The 18,723-nt window shown below is 38.8% G+C and overlaps 1 protein-coding gene across 1 annotated transcript in view; it reads right to left on the bottom strand.

Moving 5' to 3' along the window:
* Positions 1-18,723, bottom strand: part of DISC1 (DISC1 scaffold protein) — a 189,329-nt gene that overhangs the window by 111,102 nt on the left and 59,504 nt on the right. Inside the window, exons 5-6 of the mRNA XM_030944434.1 lie at positions 18,503-18,632; positions 13,305-13,540 (exon numbers count right to left, since the gene is read on the bottom strand). Coding sequence (XP_030800294.1) covers positions 13,305-13,540; positions 18,503-18,632 — 366 coding nt within the window. The remainder of the gene's footprint in view (positions 1-13,304; positions 13,541-18,502; positions 18,633-18,723) is intronic.

Genomic DNA, 18,723 nt, shown 5'->3' with positions numbered 1-18,723 from the left:
CAGTAACTTCACATGAAATACCAATACTCGGTTTCTTTAGATCCATAAAAACCTACCAAATATTTGTACCAAATTGATGCAACACTGGGCTGAAATTGAGGCATCACTCATTCTTACATGAACAAAATGAACGGTTTTCTTCCATATATTATAAGCATGTAGGATTCCTACTTTTCTATTACCAAATCTAAAGTAAACTTGTTCTTTTGGCTCTTGTAAATAAATCCACCATTTACATTTTAACAAGAAGTTCAAAACTGCAGGCAAATCAAACATCAGGAGTTAGGAGAGAGGTTATTTTTGCAACTTCAATACTCCTCTCTCTCTCTGACTTAGGAGGTGTACATTTTTTATACAGTGTTCAATTACTTTATCACACACTATTTTCTTTTCTGTCAAACACCTCAGTTCTGTGTATGTGACAGTCAGCACACCCCATTAGCAGCATCTCAATTTTTCCTCATGCCTGTGTTATAAAAACAATAAATAAAAAAATAATAAATATAAAAACAATAAATATAAAAAAATTTCTTTCATGACCTACCATTACTATTTTTCCCAAACAAGAACTAATGATACATTTCTGAGCTTTTCTCTAGTGTTAGGCATTGAAACATCCAAACATATCAGAGACATCACTGGATTTATTTCAGTGATACTCCTGCATGACAAGGCAGTGTTGTATTAATTTTTCAGGTGGAAGAAACAAAAGCCACAGTTATTCAGAAAGCACACTACAACTGAGCACCTGTTTTGACATGCACACAGCTCCTGCTGCCTATGCATTCCTCTTCTGTATGCATTTCAGTTTTCTTTTGAGAACCTGCCCTGATTTTCCAAGCACAGTACTTCCTGAGCCCTAGTTCAAGAGTCAGCATTTTCACAAGCATGACTCCCAAAGCAGGTGAAGCTGGAGTTGCAAACAGCTATTGATCACCTACAGAGAGGCTGGTTGGACCATCTTGGCTAACTGCACACCGGAGTGAAATAGCCTCTGAGGCAGAATTCAGAGTATCATTTAATCACATTAATGAGGCACCTATTTGCATTGCTGTCCCTAATACCCTGCTTCAAGGAGCACACATCTTTCCTATCTACAGCCCAGCCAGGCCTGTCACCTCATTACCACCCCAGCACCTGTGCAATGAAACAATCAGAAATGCAGCTGCCTACCTATGTAAAAGTGTTTAATGACATTTCTCACAGTATCTCAAATGTCTCCCTTTTCTACAGCAATATATGTGCAAAACACAAAGTATTGCTGGTGTAATGATGCCATTATCAGCTCCCTGCTTGCCTCTGGGCATGCCAGACAGAATGAACTATTTAGCCACTTCTTTTCTTATGCTTTGGAGCTCCCAGTGACTTTCAGCATCTCCCACAATTGGCATCTGAGCTGGTCAGGTTATGTAAAAAAAAGATGGGCTTTGTGTACAGATGTCAAGGGGCAGCAGCAAGGCTGCAGTGTGTAATTGAATGAATACTGGGTGACTGACCCAATTGTACTGAAAATGCCTCATAAAATTCAACTCTAAAGACCCAGGCCATAATAAAATATAAAGTGCAGTTTTAGCCAGAAGAACAACAGTATATAGATGGCAACTCTAACAAATATCTTCTGTGTGCTCTTCCTCTCATCTGTTTCCTTTCCTCACAGAAAGCTCCCCCCAGGTTCATACTTTTCACTGCTCTGCATAAATCACACAGCTAACAGGAAGAGAAATCAATTTTTAACCTCTTTTGAAGCAATGCATTCAAAACAGCATGGCAAACTAGGACCAAGTTGTCAAATCTGCATTGCTAACAAGGATGCACAAACCCATGAAAACTTTCAGGACCAGGTGCTGAGTGGGAAAAAACATTCTCTCTATACCCAGATTTCTTTTCCATGAGTCTCTAACAAGTCACTAAAAAATAAACAAGGAATCAAATGCTGCCACTACGATAACAGCAAAACTACAGCTTCAATATAATTTTGTGGAACTATAGTTTTAATGGAATTTTATATTAATCTGACCTATATCAATAAAGGATATCATTAGTAAGTCATTAATTTGACTGAAGCTAGTGATAGCTGGATTAACCAGAGACTCAAATCTAAAGATCCTTCACACAGACTCTTACAAGTGTATTTGTTTTATTTATGGCACGAATTTCACAGTAATATTCTGTTTCAAATCCTTGTTAGCCTTCAGAGTGATACCAGAGGAATCCCTTACCCCTCGCAGAGATTAGCCCATCATACAATGCACACACAGCAATCAAAACCATGTTAGGAACCAGCCATCATTACCAACTACAAACTGCTTTTAACTACATTTATTCCCAGGTTGTTTTCTTCCACCACAAAACACTGTCACAGAGAAGCCCCTCACAAGCTTTCCAATTAACTGACAAGGTAATGACCCACAAGAGTAACCAGGCAGTCAATACTGATTCATTCTACCAACAAAGAGCTTTAACCGCCATGATCTATTACATGTGACTTGAACCAGAAACAGCATTTTCTTTTACAACCACCCTGGAGCATCATATTTCATTTTAAGAGGGGTATTCTGTCTGCTTAAAAGCTGCTTTAGGTATTACTACAAGGGTAAATGACTTTAGAAAGAGCTCTTTGGAATAACACAAAATTCTTGCCTGGGAAGGCATCCATAAGTTTTGACTCATTGCTATTCTTCTCTGACAGAATAGCTAATCAAGAGTTTGACAGCTTCTCCTCACAGTCTTAGCAATCCATTATGAGGACCATTTAGAACTTACTTCTCAAATTCATTATAAGCTAACTCTATCACAGAGAAAGCAAAATTCTTGACCCAGTTGATGAAAGGACTAGAGCAAGACAGGAATTCAATTAACACGAACTTAACTGACTAAATAAGAAGGAAAAGAAAGGTTTTTAACACTTGCAGAATCTACAGCAATCTATACCTCATGCGCAGTATATCTTCATTCATGTAGATGGCCACACAGGCCTTTCATTTGAATGACATGCCATGGACTTACAGACATTGGGATCCATTAGGAGGAAAGAAGAACAGGAATGTTCACATGCTACATCCCAGAGTATCACTGCATACAGGCTAGATTAGAACAGGAAAGCAGGAGCTGAGAGATTATGTAATTTCTGGATCACACATGAAGCAATACTTTGGCAAAACACAGACTTTGGCTGGAGAGCTGCAGGAGGGTGTGGGAATGCTGCATGCTCAGAAACTGAAGTTGATCTGGCACGTAACAACAGACTATGGGAAAAATGTTAAGATCCAAACACTTCAGGCAGTATCCTTTAAGTACCTCATTTTACTGATATTAAAGAGTAGCTACTAAGTATATTTAATTGTAATGACACAGTTGGATCCTGCTAAGATGATGATATTCATAATTGGGAATGGTGTGCAGGCAAAATAAAGGAAAACATTTCAATGCAATAGGGGACAGAGGGAAGAATAAGAATCAAGTGGTCTGGTTGCCATATCCCTCACTCTATCACACCTTCCCACATTACCACAGAGGACATTTTCTGTTATATCATGACACTTAATGTTTAAAATGCCTTTTAAAGAATCTTCTGAGAAGTTTAAATTTGCATGCAGGAATTACAGATACTGTGGAAGTGGCTTTGTTCAAAGGAAGGCTAACTAGCACAATACTGGGAAGAATGGCTTTTTCCAAAAGGAAGGCATGTTTCTGAGTGTCTTTCCTTCCACTATGCTAGTATACTTCCCTTTGCATACCAAGCTATTATGTATTTACATTTTGCTTCCTAAGAAAAAATTCAAAGAATGCAAATGGGCAAAAGGCAATTCATGCTGTTCTCCATATTCAATATATATAAATATACACACTGCTTAAACAGAAACAGTTCCTGTATTAATAATAAAATTTTTATACAGCAACAAAGAGTGCAGTCAGAATTTAGTTTTGTATCCACACAACAGAACATACCACACACAGGGTACCAATATAAAACAAATAAATCCTGTACTAAAAGTTCTTATTTTTCATAGAGAAAATAAGCTGCCATCTCTGATCCCTGCCTGAACACACTGAAAGACAAGTAAAAAGTCCTTTAACAGCAAGTATTCTCCTTTACATTACTGTCACCTAAAAAATTATTATAGATCTTGTCATTACACTCCCAATCTCCACACCACAATACAGTGCTTAAGCAAAAAGCACTTTAATTTCTTTAAAACTAAGCACAAGTCAGAACAATTTAAAATTACCCATATTTGAATTTCTAATTCAAGAACAACAGCCTAGAAGCCCACGCTCAGATTGTATGCAAAAAGCATGATGGGCTGAACCCACAATTCACATGAATATGTATTTCCTTCTAGATAAAAATCAGCAAATTTAAACAGTTTACAGTTTGAATTTGGCCCAGAGTAATGAGATTGCCTGCAAACAATAAGGTTATTGTGATCATTCTCATGATCACAACTGCAGGGATCATGGTTTTTACAGCTTCATGTCTTCTAACATGATTCTTGCTCCAATTCTGAAGTCACAAGAAGCTATACTCTCTTAGAAGATAAAAATATATAAACCAAGGCCTACACTTGTAATCTTGCTTTTAACAACAAACAGAAGCTGACCTTCAAAAAAAAAAAAAAGCTTTTGTCCAGTCCCTTGCAAAAAAAAAACAATCACAAGTGCTACTTGGGGAACCTTTGGTGTAAATGTCTGCTACAGTCTACATCAAGGCAAAAAACCACCAAAAGTCTTCAGTATATGGACTTCACTGTGCCTTTAGGGAATAAATCCACAGAATAAAACCAAATCAATCAATAACTTCCTTGTGATTTTATAGTTCCCTCAATGGGCATATCTCAGAAAGTTTTGAAAACAACTCATAAAAAAAGAGCTTTGAACAAAACTCTATTTAACAAGAGACATCTTTAAGCTAGACACGTACAACTAGGACTAAAGAAAACAAAAAAGAAGAAAAAATGAAGAAAAACATACTTGTTTCCAAAGTTTTCTTGAAGAAAACCAACAGATTATTATTTACAGATACCATGGGCAGATTTTAGCAGGGTAAGACCTACAGGGCACTGCTGACCCTACACTTCTGCTCAATTAGGGACATTCAGGGCTAGAATGCATTAAATGCACAAATGTAAACCACCACTTTTTGTTCTCTTTTGAAACTCTTTAACACAAAGCTTGATTCTACCTAATCAAGAAAGAAATGGGATAACAAGATTTTCATTCCATGTGGTTGTCTCATAAGCCTGTCTGGGCTACACATCTGAGTATTACCATACCGAGAAAGCAATTTTTCAGCCAAGCACATAAATTCCTTTTCATCCTTGTGCAATGATCCATGGGACTTAAAACAATGGTATTTTCACAGCAGCATATCTTTTTAATGGGAAGTAAAACCACCCTTTAAACCTAAGTCAAGGTTTTCCAAATAAACTCTGATTTTTTTCTTCAATAATGCAGCCCAGAAAAAACTTCTATAATATGACAGACCTAGTTAAAAAATTATAAAAATAGAAAATTTCTGCTCAGCTGATGTGGTAAAAATCCAATTTCTTTATCTAAACCTGAAAGTGCTCTTGAGGAAAGGACTTGGACATTAAATACAAGGAAAGAAAAGTTGTGTTTAACTCATAATAAAATGAAAATTCTGGCAGCTGCAAGGACTAGTCACCTGAATTAGAAGTAAAATGCAAAGTCTCACCTTGGAAAACTTCAAACCTCAAAAATTAATCTGATCTGAGACAACAACTATCAAGAGATGTACTTTAAGGCACAGGAGCATCACACTTTCTGCACATTTCAATCTACAAAGTTCTTGAAGGAATATGAATGAGAACCAGAAATTATGCACCTACCTCTGAGTGATCTGAGAGCTGATTTTTCTCCAGCAACTTGCTCTTTTTCAAGCTATCATTTGCAGAGCAGTATTTCTTCACTGTTGCTATACATCAAGGACTGCTTGCATACATATGCTTCCCCACTCAGAATTTTTCAAGAGTCAGAACTGGAAATACACTTTCTCAATGTTTGTATAACCTCAGCTTACCATAGGGTTTCTCACTGACTCAGTGACTGTACTTGCCTTTGTCAACTCTCAAAGACTTACACCTATAGGAAGTGTACTTTAAAAACTCATCATCCTGCCCAGCTCTTGCATACATAAAAACTCTAAACAGAGTCAACTCTTATTTGCTGAGTGCTGCCAGACAGTAGCCCCAGTTAGGAGACCTGAAGAAAAATCAGGGCATTGGATGACACTTCACAATTTTTTATAAGAATGATTAATAAAGTGGTTTCTTAAATGCCAGCAATACAAGAACAGAGGCAGAATCTCAGTATGGTTTTGGGGTTTTTACATAAAATCACTCCAGCAGAAACTATCAGTTCACAGACACCTGAAGATGCTGCTGGCATCTTTAATCATCACAACAAGCTCAGTTTTTATTGCCATGCATTGAGAAATCTTCTGGTCCTATAAATCACCATTCAGACAGCCAAACCAGCTGGGTGTTTCAACCAGCCAAACCATTCATATGGTGCTGGGTTTCCCACCACTCTTCTGCCAGCTGATGCTGCAGGGCAGTTGAAGCAGTTGTTGCTTCAGCTGCTATCAGGAACAGGAGCATCAGAATGAGAACAAAGGGACAATCAAACAGCTATCTGCAGGAGCAGTTCATCACATCCTAACTAATACTTTCCCCAGATTTTCTGACATATCAATATATCCCCATTCTTCTGCTACATCTGTCTGGACTGCACAAAAACTAGAGCTTGCCCACAGCAGCTGCAATTATTCTCCTAAGAATAACATCCATTTTACCTCACTGACTGAAAGGGTCTGTCCCTGGATATAGTTGCTAGCTGTTTCTCTTCATTATATACAAACTAATTTAGTATCACACATTGATTGAGACAGCTGGTCATTTTTCCCTGAAGAGAAGTAAATCTCATTGTGCACATACCCAGAGGAATCAGCACATATGTGGCCTGAGCTTTATAGGCTGCTACGTCCCACTGGATGCTGTTCAAGCAAGCAGGGGGAACCAGATGCTCAGCAGGGAAAACCAGATTCCTTATTACATCATACACGTGAGCACTCAAGCAAGTGTTACTTATCCTTCTGCTGTGACTTTTTCCTTCTATAACACTGCTTGGAAGGACAAAAAACTGCCTTTAAGATTGCTCCAAAACAATTCAGGTTGACAGCAATGCCTCTGTCCTCCATGTTGGAAGACTGGCTCTTTCCTTTCCCTGCTCTGTGTTTTAATCCTCCCTGTTCTTCCCAAGGAAGGCCAGTGCCTACGGTGTGGGAGTAGACTTTGCAAAGCCCATTTTCCTCCCTCCAACTGGGGTCCCTTCTCCTCCTCCAGTGGGATCAGAGTCATTATGAACTTCTGAGCCACGTTTGCACCTTCACAGAAAGCAAATTCACTTCATGTGCCTAAGCACAGACATTTTATGGCACACAAGGCTTTCAATACATAGTTTGTCCTAGAGTTGCTGCCACAAGAAAGGAAACAAAGCAACTTGCCCATGAACTCTACCCTTCTATCCTAGGCAGAGAACAAAGGAATGAAATTAATCCTAAGCAGACAAAATGGAGAAGGAAACACCTATCTATTTATCTATCTATAAGAAAGATGAACTTCCTAATCAGTCAGCTCACAAAAGATGAGGCAGATCTCTTCTTTCACCTATGACTTGTCTTAGCCTCTCACAAGAGACTGTAGCCAAATACTTCAAGAAAGCCAAGATGATAGCCTTGTCAAAGACAAACCCAGGTATGGGACTAGCTGAAAATGAGACAATCTTATTATCAAGGCTCAAGCTGGATTATGACATTTGATAAGAAATTGGGAGTTCCTCTGGAATGGCTATTACAAAGACCCAAAGAGACTCAAGTGGGCGTTTGGGATAGTGGCTTTAGAGGCAGAGGACATCAAGCAGTCGAACACCTTGCCTGTACTCTCAGAAAGCCCATCTCCAGTAGGACGCCTGAAGGTGGAAGAGCAACGAGTGCCAATTGCCACCTCGACGGTGCACCACCGGCAGTATCAGACAAATTGAGATGCTGTGATCCCCATCCACAAAATGATCCGTGAGCTGGAGAGCCAAGGGGTGGTCAGCAAGACTCACTCACCCTTCAACAGTCCCATCTGGCCTGTGCGCAAGTCTGACAGAGAATGGAGATTTACTGTGGATTGTCGTGCCTTGAATGAAGTGACTCCACTGCTGAGCGCTGCCATGCTGGACATATTAGAGCTCCAGTACGAGCTTGAGTCCAAGGCAGCTAAATGGTATGCCACTGTTGACGTTGCCAATGTGTTCTTCTCCATTCTTCTGGCAGCAGAAGCAGGCCTCAGTTTGCTTTCACCTGGAGAGGCGTGCAGTACGCTTGGAATCGACTGCCCCAGGGGCGGAAGCACAGCCCTACCATCTGCCATGGACTGATCCAGACTGCACTGGAAAAGGGTGAGGCTCCAGAGCACTTGCAGTACATCGATGACATCATTGTGTGGGGAAACACGGCAATAGAAGTATTTGAGAAAGGAGAGAGGATCATCAGGATTCTGCTAGAAGCCGGCTTTGCCATCAAGAAGAGCAAAGTCAAGGGACCTGCCTGAGAAATCCAGTTTCTAGGAGTAAAGTGGCAAGACAGATGGCATCAGATTCCAACTGATGTCATCAACGAGATCACCACGATGTCTTCACCAACGAGCAAGAAGGAAACACAGGCTTTCCTAGGCACCATAGGTTTTTGGAGAATGCACATTCCTGAGTACAGCCAGATTGAGAGCCCTTTCTACCTAGTTACCCACAAGAAGAACACTTTCCAGTGGGGCCCTGAACAGCAGCAAGCAGTCTCTCCCAATGACAAAACATGACAGCCCATTCTAAATCCTACTTTCCTGAGTTAGTATGTGAAACGATGTTGAAGTCTTTTCTCCAACTTTACTCGAGTAAACCAAGTTCTCGGAAAAAAAAAAAACAGCTCTTTTGTCTTTATCAGGTTTTGTCCTTAACTGAAGTTGCTGAATACTTTGAGTATACTCCAACAAATGGGATTTACACCCCCCTGAGTACTTGTACTTCATTTTGAATTGATCTTTCTCAAATGAACTCCAGGCGTCACAAAAGCAGAGTGAACTGGCTGCATAAATGTTCAAGTTCAGTTCCTTGCACCACTGGCCACCCTCTAATAACTAATACACATAACAGAGAATTTCCTTATCTTCAGAGGGTCCCACAAACCCACCATAGAACAAACGCCTACTAATCAAAAACTGTTCCATGTGAAGAAGAGATAGAGCATTCTAATATTTTGAAAGGTATATAATTGAATTTCTTTCGACCAGCAATCAGTGCCCAGACAATAGTCCAGATGGAACAGTGCAATTTATTTTAAGAATGGCATGCTGTAAGAACACATGCATCTGCCGATATGGATAAAACAAAGAAACTACAAAATGAAACTAAAAATGAAGCAAAACAGATTTCCTTAGTCTGTGTTGTGAAATGGAAAGAAACAAATAAAGGAACTAACAGATATTGAAGTGAATAGGTCAAATAATTAATATGGTCTTCTTTTATAATTAGAAAATGCAAGTTACACCAGTTAAAAACATGTATTTCTGAAACGGCGTCCAGTAGCAAATATGAAAATTATATATTTGGATACTTTTTGCAATCTCCAGAAGAAAGTACTTCATGCTGAAACATCCAGACCCATTTTCCTCTGATTTCAGTGTGTTGTCTTCAGTTAAAACACTGGCATGTGTCACAGTGCACACAACACCAGTTGCTCCCACCTTTTAAACACATCTCCACGCAACCTCATACAAGTGAACTGAGCTTTTGCCCTGCAATTTCCCATTTTAAAATAATGATTACACCCTTTAGCTTACCAAGAGCAATTAAGCCTATCTGGATGAGCAAAACAACCACATTTTGCAGTCTCAACCTCAGTGAGAATTCCCTGTCAAAACATTTTTCTTTGCCCATTAACCAGCAGGTTTTAACTGTGTCTTCCAACAGCCCTCAAGTAAGGTCCCAGGGTAATGCACCTAACATTTCTTAATTCTTCAAACTCAAATCATGCTTTAGGTATTGACAAAGGCTCTTTGTATTTAAAAAGTTCAGCACATACCAAAGATAAGGCAAAACAAAGAACACTCCTGAAAAAATAAAAACACTAGACAAGAAAAATAAGCTTAGAACCAATGCTCATCCCAGTGTTGTTTTTGACTTGCTCTTTTCCTCCTTACACAGAAGGGCAAGTACTTGAGCAAGTATTCTTTGTTTAATATATCCTCTCATGTTCCTGGAAGTTTGCTTCAATATATTTAATAATTTTTTATTTTTTAGTGAGCTGCAAACCACCAAATACAATTCATTACAGCACAGACTGTCTTAAGAGATGTTTCACACTAGCCCTGCCCGTGTTACTCCAGCGCTGAATGCAATCCATGTAGTCAACGAATCATTATGCAAAAGCACATTATAGCAGTACTTCACTGACAAAGACAATGTTGCTAGAATAAATACAGAGTATCTTGCAGCCCAACAGTGAGGAGCGAGTAATTCACTGTCCTTAGATATTGAACTTTCTACATAATCACTGATCTCTAGCACATGTGCACGAGTAATAGCTTTATTTCTCACACAGATAGCTCTAAATTTAGAAAACTTTTTTTCTCCTCTGCAACTACTCCTAAAATCAAATGCACATTTCCAGAAAAACCTCTTTCAGATTAACTATGCCAAGACTTTGGAATTTAAAACTAATATGTTGAACTAGCATCAATAAAGTATGTAAACCTGTCACCTAATAAACAATACTTCTTCCACAAGTACTGATTTAGAATAAGCCAATGCAAGCTGCAACCATGGAAATTCTGGCAAGACAAAGGAAAAAGAGTTTACAGCAAGGGTGGTGAAATGCAGGATGCAAAATCTCCGTCTTTGAAGATATACAAAACTCAGACAGATAGGGCACTGAGCAACCTGATCTCACTTGGAAATTGTAGCCTCATTTGGAGCAGAAGTTTAAACAAGATAATCTCCTAAATTATTGTCTAACTGTATGACAATCTAGGGGATGCCCATAGGCACATAGGAATTATACCCACACCAAATGTCTTACTATGTGCGTGATGCTCTTTCATCTTACAGAAGAAGAACAGGCCGGGATTCAGACATAAAATCTCTGTAGTTGAGGTACGATAGACTGCACAGCTTGAAAAGGAAGCCACCCATCAGTTAAGCTCACCGTTAATCTGAATAAATTCTCACTGTTAAATAACTGCATTTATGTGTCCTGTATTTGGTTTAGCTGAGATGGAGTTCACTTTCCCCACAGCAGCCCCCACAGTGCTGTGCTTTGCATTGGCGGCTGGAAAGGCATTGGTAACACACCAGTGTGGGCTTGCACAGCATCAGCACCCTCTCTCCAACATTCTGCCCTCCCACACCAGCAGTAGGCTGAGGTTAGGCAAAATCCTGGGAAAGGAGATACCCAGGACATCTGACTCCCACTGACCAAAGGGATATTCCATACTACAGGATGTTTGGGATGTCTGCTGATATAAAAGCTAACAAAAGGAAGAGGAAGCAGGGGCATTCATTATTTACAGTGCTTGTCTTCCAGAGCAACCACTACATGTGCTGAAGCTCTGCTTCCTGGGAAGTGTCTGGACATCACCTGATGATGGAAAGTAGAGAATAAAACCTTTGTTTGCATACATGCAACATTTCGCTTTTGCTTTAGTAAACTGCCTTATCTCAAATTTGAAATGGATTGTTTTCCATCTTGTTTTCTCTCCCCAGGCCAGCTGAAAAGAGGGAGTGATAGAGTGGCTTGGTGAGCATCTGGTGTGCAGCCAAGGTCAACACACCAGAGTCCCAACAGCAGAACTTCAGCTATGGGAATGAGAGCAGAAGCATCTAACCACTGGTGACAAAGTCAACCAACAAGAAAAAAAAAAAAGATGTTTCATTCATTGCATTTTTAAAAATTAACAGAAAGAAAAGAAATTATTTTAAAATTTTCATTCCAGTTATGAACTCATTTTGAATAATGAATGCCTGTTTTCTCTCAAGTGATTGTGCTATTCATGGTGCTAGTAAGCAAACAACTCAGAGAAAATTCCTCCTGAACCCATACTATTTAACTCACTTTTAAATAACTTCCCAGCGAGGTAAGTGCAACCCAAATATTATGGCAGCAATGAGAAAAAAAAAATCTGAATATTCTTTCATAAGCAAATCCAAAACTAAGAAAACTCAAATCAGTTTCTCAGACTGCTTAAGATCTTTTATTCCTCAATCTCAGAAACACAGTTATAAGATATTACTAAAACAAGCTAAACTTAATGCAAGAAACTATTTCTTGTAACCTAATTTAAACTTTTAAACACATGTCAAAAGAGAAGAATATCTCCTCTATAAAATGTCCTGCTGACTCAAAAAAAATCTGTATAAATTAGCACACATGAGCAGCAATTTCTCATGAATGTTAATACAACCAAACTAAATCCAATAAACATGATGGGAGATAAAAAATTGCAAGCAACATGGTTATTGCTTTTCTGGAAGAAAAGTACATTAGGATAAACAGGAATTTTATTTTCTCTTGGTGACACAGCAGCAGTACCACTTTCAAAGTCCCATCACCAATGTCCAGTACAGTTTCATCACTTCAATTGCTTTTTTAAATAAAGATGAGGTTATTTCCAAAATACTGCCAAGAGTAGCTACTTTTTCATTTGAAGGATGCATCTACTGTTCATTTAACTGTGAGCGTCCCAAAATTATTCATGCTGCATCCTCTTCCCCACTGCCTCCCCACTGTCTTGAGGAGCCTAGCACTCCTCATCACATCGGACTTTACTGCAATTACAAGTTCAAGGAAGCAAGAAGCATCTCTAATATTTACTTGAATGGTGCCTAGTACACACTTTCAGGCTGTAAGAAACATGTTTGAATTACTGCATTACCAAACTGGGAAAAGAATTCCACCAGCTAACAATAGTATAAGCTGATTGCAGGAATTAACAGTGGATGGACACACATGCTTTCTGCAGGTGGATCTCCACCATAAGAGAACATTAAGTGCAAGACATTCAAATAACTACAAACTCCTCTGAGGAAGTACATCAATATTAGAACTCCAACATCTCTTCTCAGAAAGTTTTAAAGTGTCCAAATCCAGATAATTAGCTGGCACAATGATGAAGAAAACAACTGACAGCCAATTCAGCAGAACATACAGGAAGATATAAGACTCTACAACTAAATTGGAATTTAAATACCTCTTTATTGCTCCTGGAAGATCTAAACTGAATGGAATTCGATAGGAGGATGCTAAAGTGTCGTCCACAGCCTTGCTTATTTCCTGCAGCTCTCTCAAAGAAATGCAGCCAAGTAAAGCAGCCAGTTCACAGTCCTGTGACTGAATAAGCCTATCTTGTTCTTCAATTTCTCTTCTCAGCTGTTGATCCTTTCCTTCTAATATGGCCAGTCTTGTTCGCAGATCTTCAATTTCTTTCTGCATAGAACAGAAACCAAAGTTTACTATGAATCTTATAAAAGAAACCCATTTGCCCCTAAGAAAAAACAGTACAGGTGTCAGAAGTAGCATGAATTAAATTTGTCCAATTTAGCAAACATTAAATGAGACATCCTCTTGCTAAAACACAAAAATTCTTATTTCAGTTGTACTCAGAAACTCTAGTGCTTCCAGCAGTCTGAAACTCACCACCTCCAACACCACACTTCACGTTCCTCTTTCAACACCTACTGTCAGTCCTCTTTCACTTTTAAAATACATAGGTATTTCACAAGTTCACAAGCTAAGAACTTCCACCAAAGAAACAAATGCCAGATCACCTTTGGCAACAGAATCTTGTTCTACAGACTGGCAGCTAAACTGATCAAACATCTATCCTGCAGAATATCCCTGCAATGGTTGTCTGACAGTTCCAATTTGACATGAAGCACAGGATGCAAGCAGAGAATCACTATCTAATCAGCCCTTCTGATAATTAACGTTTCATTTTAAGTAAAAGCACAAAACCCTTCCCTTGACTTAAAATGCACAGAACTTCAATGTCAGTTACACTCATTTTTCTAGAAGTGCAAATTGTGCATTGTGATATTGATGTTTCTTGCAAGAGCAAAGTATAATTTTTAGAACCATAAAATTGTAGAATCATTAATGCTGAAAAAGAGCTCCAAGATAATTATGTCCAACCTTTGACTGAACAGCAACTTGTCAACTAAACCAGAGCACTAAGTGCTATGTCAAGCCATTTCTTGACCATTTCCAGGGATGGTGACTCTACCACCTCCCTGGGCGGCCTACTCCAAAGCCTGACCAGCCTTTCAGTGAAGAAATTCTTCCTCATGTCCAATCTTATTCTCCCCTGGTACAGCTTGAGGCCATTTCCTCTTTTCCTGTCAATTGTTACTTGGGAGAAGAGAACAACCTGGCTACAACCTTCTTTCAGGTAGAGAATTATAAGGTCCCCACTGAGACTCCTTTTCTCCAGCCTAAACACTCCCAGCCCCCTCAGCTGCTCTTCATCAGATTTGTGCTCCAGACCCTTCACCAGCTTCATTGCCCTTTTCTGGATGTGCTCAAGCACCTCTATGTCCTTCCTGAAGTGAGAGGCCAAAAGTAAAAAAAAAAAATCTTCATTAAATTGTAAATCATCCTTGCACAGGTTTTTCCCTGAAAACCCAACAGATAGCTTGCATCCAAGGAAGCAGCACTTGTTGAAGGAAATTGGGTTGCTGAGTTAAAGTTGTCATCAAACTAGCTGAACACCATACCGGAGAATGTGATTCTATTCCTATGCTTCTTACTGTCTCTGTGAAACTCTGAAAGCCATTTAAACTATTAAGTCCACACATAGCCACAGATTGTACGCTCATAATTTTCTATACAACCTGCAAGAGATCTCTGACATGCTATCTATAGGCTCTAAACAGAAATCAAAGCTCAATTTCAAACTCTGATCACATTCAGTTGTTGAAGATTGCAACGCAAGATGTTTTCAATTACCATCTGTACGGCAGATTATCTTTCGTCAAGTGAGCAGTTTGCCTTATCTTTCTCTTTGAGTGACCACAATCACACCTCCCGCGGGAGGAGACCTCTGCTGATAACAGACTATTGAATATTGGTGCATGACCGATAAGAACTATAACATCCCATTGTGAGATGCTCTGCCCAGAGGGAGGAGCCAAGCATTGCTACCCAGATATAATCCAGAGGTTTTTTGAGACACTAGCACGGCTTTCTCCACTGGATTCCCCAGAGGAACAGCATCTGCCTTTTCCTTCACTGGATCTCCAGAGGAAGACTACATCCTTCTCTACAGGACCCCCTTGCTCCAACAGAACCACACCTGATACTTCAGAGGACTGCAGCCACATTTCCAATTGGACTGCCACCAACACCCTGACCAACAGGGTGTCAGGTTGGGTTCTGACTCTGTCAGTGTTGTTCTAGTGTACTGCATTGTTTATTTTATCCTTTTTTTTCCCTTCCCTATTAAAGAACTGTTATTTCCTGCTCCCATATTTTTGCCTGAGAGCCCCTTAATTTAAAATTATAGCAATTTGGAGGGGTGGGGAGAGTTTACATTCTCCATTTCAGGAGAGGCTCCTGCCTCCCTTAGCAAACTCCTGTCTTTCCAAACCAAGACATCAGTCCAACTAAAAATAAAAATGAAAAACAAAAAACCAAATCTTTAATAAGTAAAAAACTAGGCATTACAAAACTGATGATAGAAGCTACCATATGGCTTTTTATGGCAATTCATTTCTCCATTCTGCATGTGAGCAAATAGCAGTAACACCCAAAATGGTGTTGCAGAGATAAAATTAAGTGGGTTTGAATCACTAAGATGCCATGTTGATTAATACTATAAAAGGAGCCCACTCACAAATTAATAAACTTCTATTCAAAAGACGGTTTGAGTGGCACACAGTAAAAGGGTTCTGGGGTCAAATACTGAGTAATTAAGATAAAATAGTATTCTGAATATCTGAACAGACACTTCAGTTATGTATGAGGCAGGGATCTGGGAGGGGGGGGTGAAGGCATAATTCAATATTACAGACTCTAATAAAACATATGTACTATACACAGATAACAGACTTTGGCATTTCTTTGCTTTTTAGAGTTTCACTTGATAACTTTAACATTATTTTAATGTTTTCAGTGCAATTTGCATGAAGTTTAGTTCACAAATTTTGTTAACAAACATACTTTCAGCTTTGCTGCACTGTAACTAGTTTTCTCAAGTATCACTTAGAACAAGAAATGGTCCTTGTACATTCAAAGGTTGACTAGCTCCAAAATTTCAACTTCTAATAGTCCTGCACACTAGGTTTCTCAATTATTTTCCTCCTTCTATGGTTTTAGACATAGCAAGAAGAGAATGGTGTGGCTCATGTTTCAACCCACAGGCATTTGTCAAGGACAGAAAGGTCAGCAGACCAAAAACATCAGTTTTGTTTCTTTCAGTCTCAAATTAGGCTTTTAATGTGCACAAAGGACAATTCTGTCTCTGTTTTACTGGCTTGGGAATACTGCCAAAATCTTAATAGGCCCTACTTAATACAGAGACCTCCATACTCTGTGAAAACGTAGTAATTGCAATCACTGCAATAAGCAACCTACATGGGAAAAGAAAGTAAGATGAACAGAATCTGGTCTTATAATCACACTTTTAGTATTGAAATGTACAACATAAATAGATACTAGAAGCACACAATCTGCATTCACAGAAAGAAAGCTGCTCTGCTCAGGAATAGTTCACAGGCATTCTCGGGAGCATGGAAATTTTAATCAGTAAACTCGAATACTCCCGCATTCTTTTCCAGAAATGCAAAGAAGCCTTTAGCACGCTCTTGGTCAGCCTCCAGGGACAGATAAAAAGGGCCTAAAGTCTCAGCATGGAGCAGCAGATGATATTCATATGACTAAACATAAGCTGGAGTTCTATTTTGCAGATTTGAGTTAAACTGGGATTTCCAACACAACAGCTAATCAGAACTGACTGTACATCTCCAGCCTCATTTATGGACTGATGGTCTCCATGAAGTAGAGATTGCAAAAGAAATATTAATACATAAATTATAGATACTGCCGTAGGTTTCCAAATCCCTGAAGACAAATGCAGAACCAACAGAAGAGAGCAGAAGTAAAAAAAAGTGGGGCTGAGGAAAATTAAAAAAAAACTACTTCTGATCATGCAAGATTTTGGGCAGGAGCAATCTTTAGGGATTCCTGGATGCAAACAATCACCACAGATCAGCCTTCCCCAGAACTTTGAATTCCCAGTAATTTTGATAAAATGCTAATAAAATAGCATGCCTGTATAATGGTGTGGTTAATTTTCCCCTTGTATAACTACAGAAGGATAAAGATTCAGCTTGAGCAAGTGTAAAAATTAGCTGTTGTAGAGTCTTAAGTACAGTAGCTTATTACAGCAATATCTTGAGGTGGCTCTTGGATGCCTATATTAAAAAATTTTCTATATACTGATAATGCTGAACTACACTATGTCTCCTCTTGTTGATGAAATGAACCTTAAAAATGCAAAGGTGATTAATAGGATAAAAAAAAAGACATTTCTTCACCTATGTACAATTTTGCAATGACCACATAAGATGTTTTTCTCTATTTCTTTGCAGGTTTTTTTATATCTATAAATTTATGTGTGCACACACACAGAGACTACTATACTATTGGATCCACCAAAGGAATGAAAATATCACAAAAAATATTTCAAGACAAGACCACAGAAAAAAAGAAAAATTAGCTCTCTAAGGTGCCACATCACTGAGTGTGATCACCAAAGTTTAAAAGACACACAACTAGACAGTACATTGAGATTTTTGAAGGATGGTGAAAAGAAAAAGCTAAATTTTGCTTAGAAGGCTTGCAGACTTAAAATTGGACTAATGCCATCTTGAAACATTCCATTTGCCAAACTATCACGTTGTGACATCATGTGTCATTGTAATGCTATTGTTAGCAAATGCTAACTGCTCCGTGATGATTCCTTCATCCTTATGAAAACCATCAATCATCTTTCAGGAATAAAAGCTGGTAAATCATGTATTTATAGTAAATTCTAACCAGAAACGGATGAAAACTTTTTGTCTTCAAATAAAAACTTTGGAAGATCAGTGTCATATTATAACATCAAATTATAACACAGAGCATGCTTAAAAAGATAATGAGGAAAGTTTAAGCATGCACACAAGCCACCAAACCTTCCAGCTCTGCATTTCTGTAATGAGATTAACACAACTCCTGTGGCTGCCATCTCCAATCATCACTTAGATTATCGACTGGACTCCAGCCAAGGCTCTAATTACTACACAGAAGCAAAGTCACTATTACAATAAATTTATTTAATTCTGTGTGACAGCTTACAAGGTTTTCCCCACACTGCACTGGCTCCTATGCACAACTTTGCAGTCCTGTTACCTGTAGTCGCTTCTTTTCTTGAAAAAGCTGGTTTCGTTTTGTGGCCGAAACCTGCATCCTCTCCTGGGAAGTTGATCTCAAAAGTCTGAGCTCTTTTTCATGACAAAGACCATCTTCCTCATATCTAACCCTTTGAAAAAAAAACATGACAAAATCTAAAAATTAGCGTGTTTCATGAGTTTCAGCGTATCAAACTGATCAGAATGCTTACATGTTACCTT

The sequence above is a fragment of the Camarhynchus parvulus genome, chromosome 3, assembly GCF_901933205.1.
Source record: "Camarhynchus parvulus chromosome 3, STF_HiC, whole genome shotgun sequence".
In the NCBI taxonomy this organism is placed as follows: Eukaryota; Metazoa; Chordata; class Aves; order Passeriformes; family Thraupidae; genus Camarhynchus; species Camarhynchus parvulus.
This window is presented reverse-complemented; position numbering and strand designations above follow the sequence as displayed.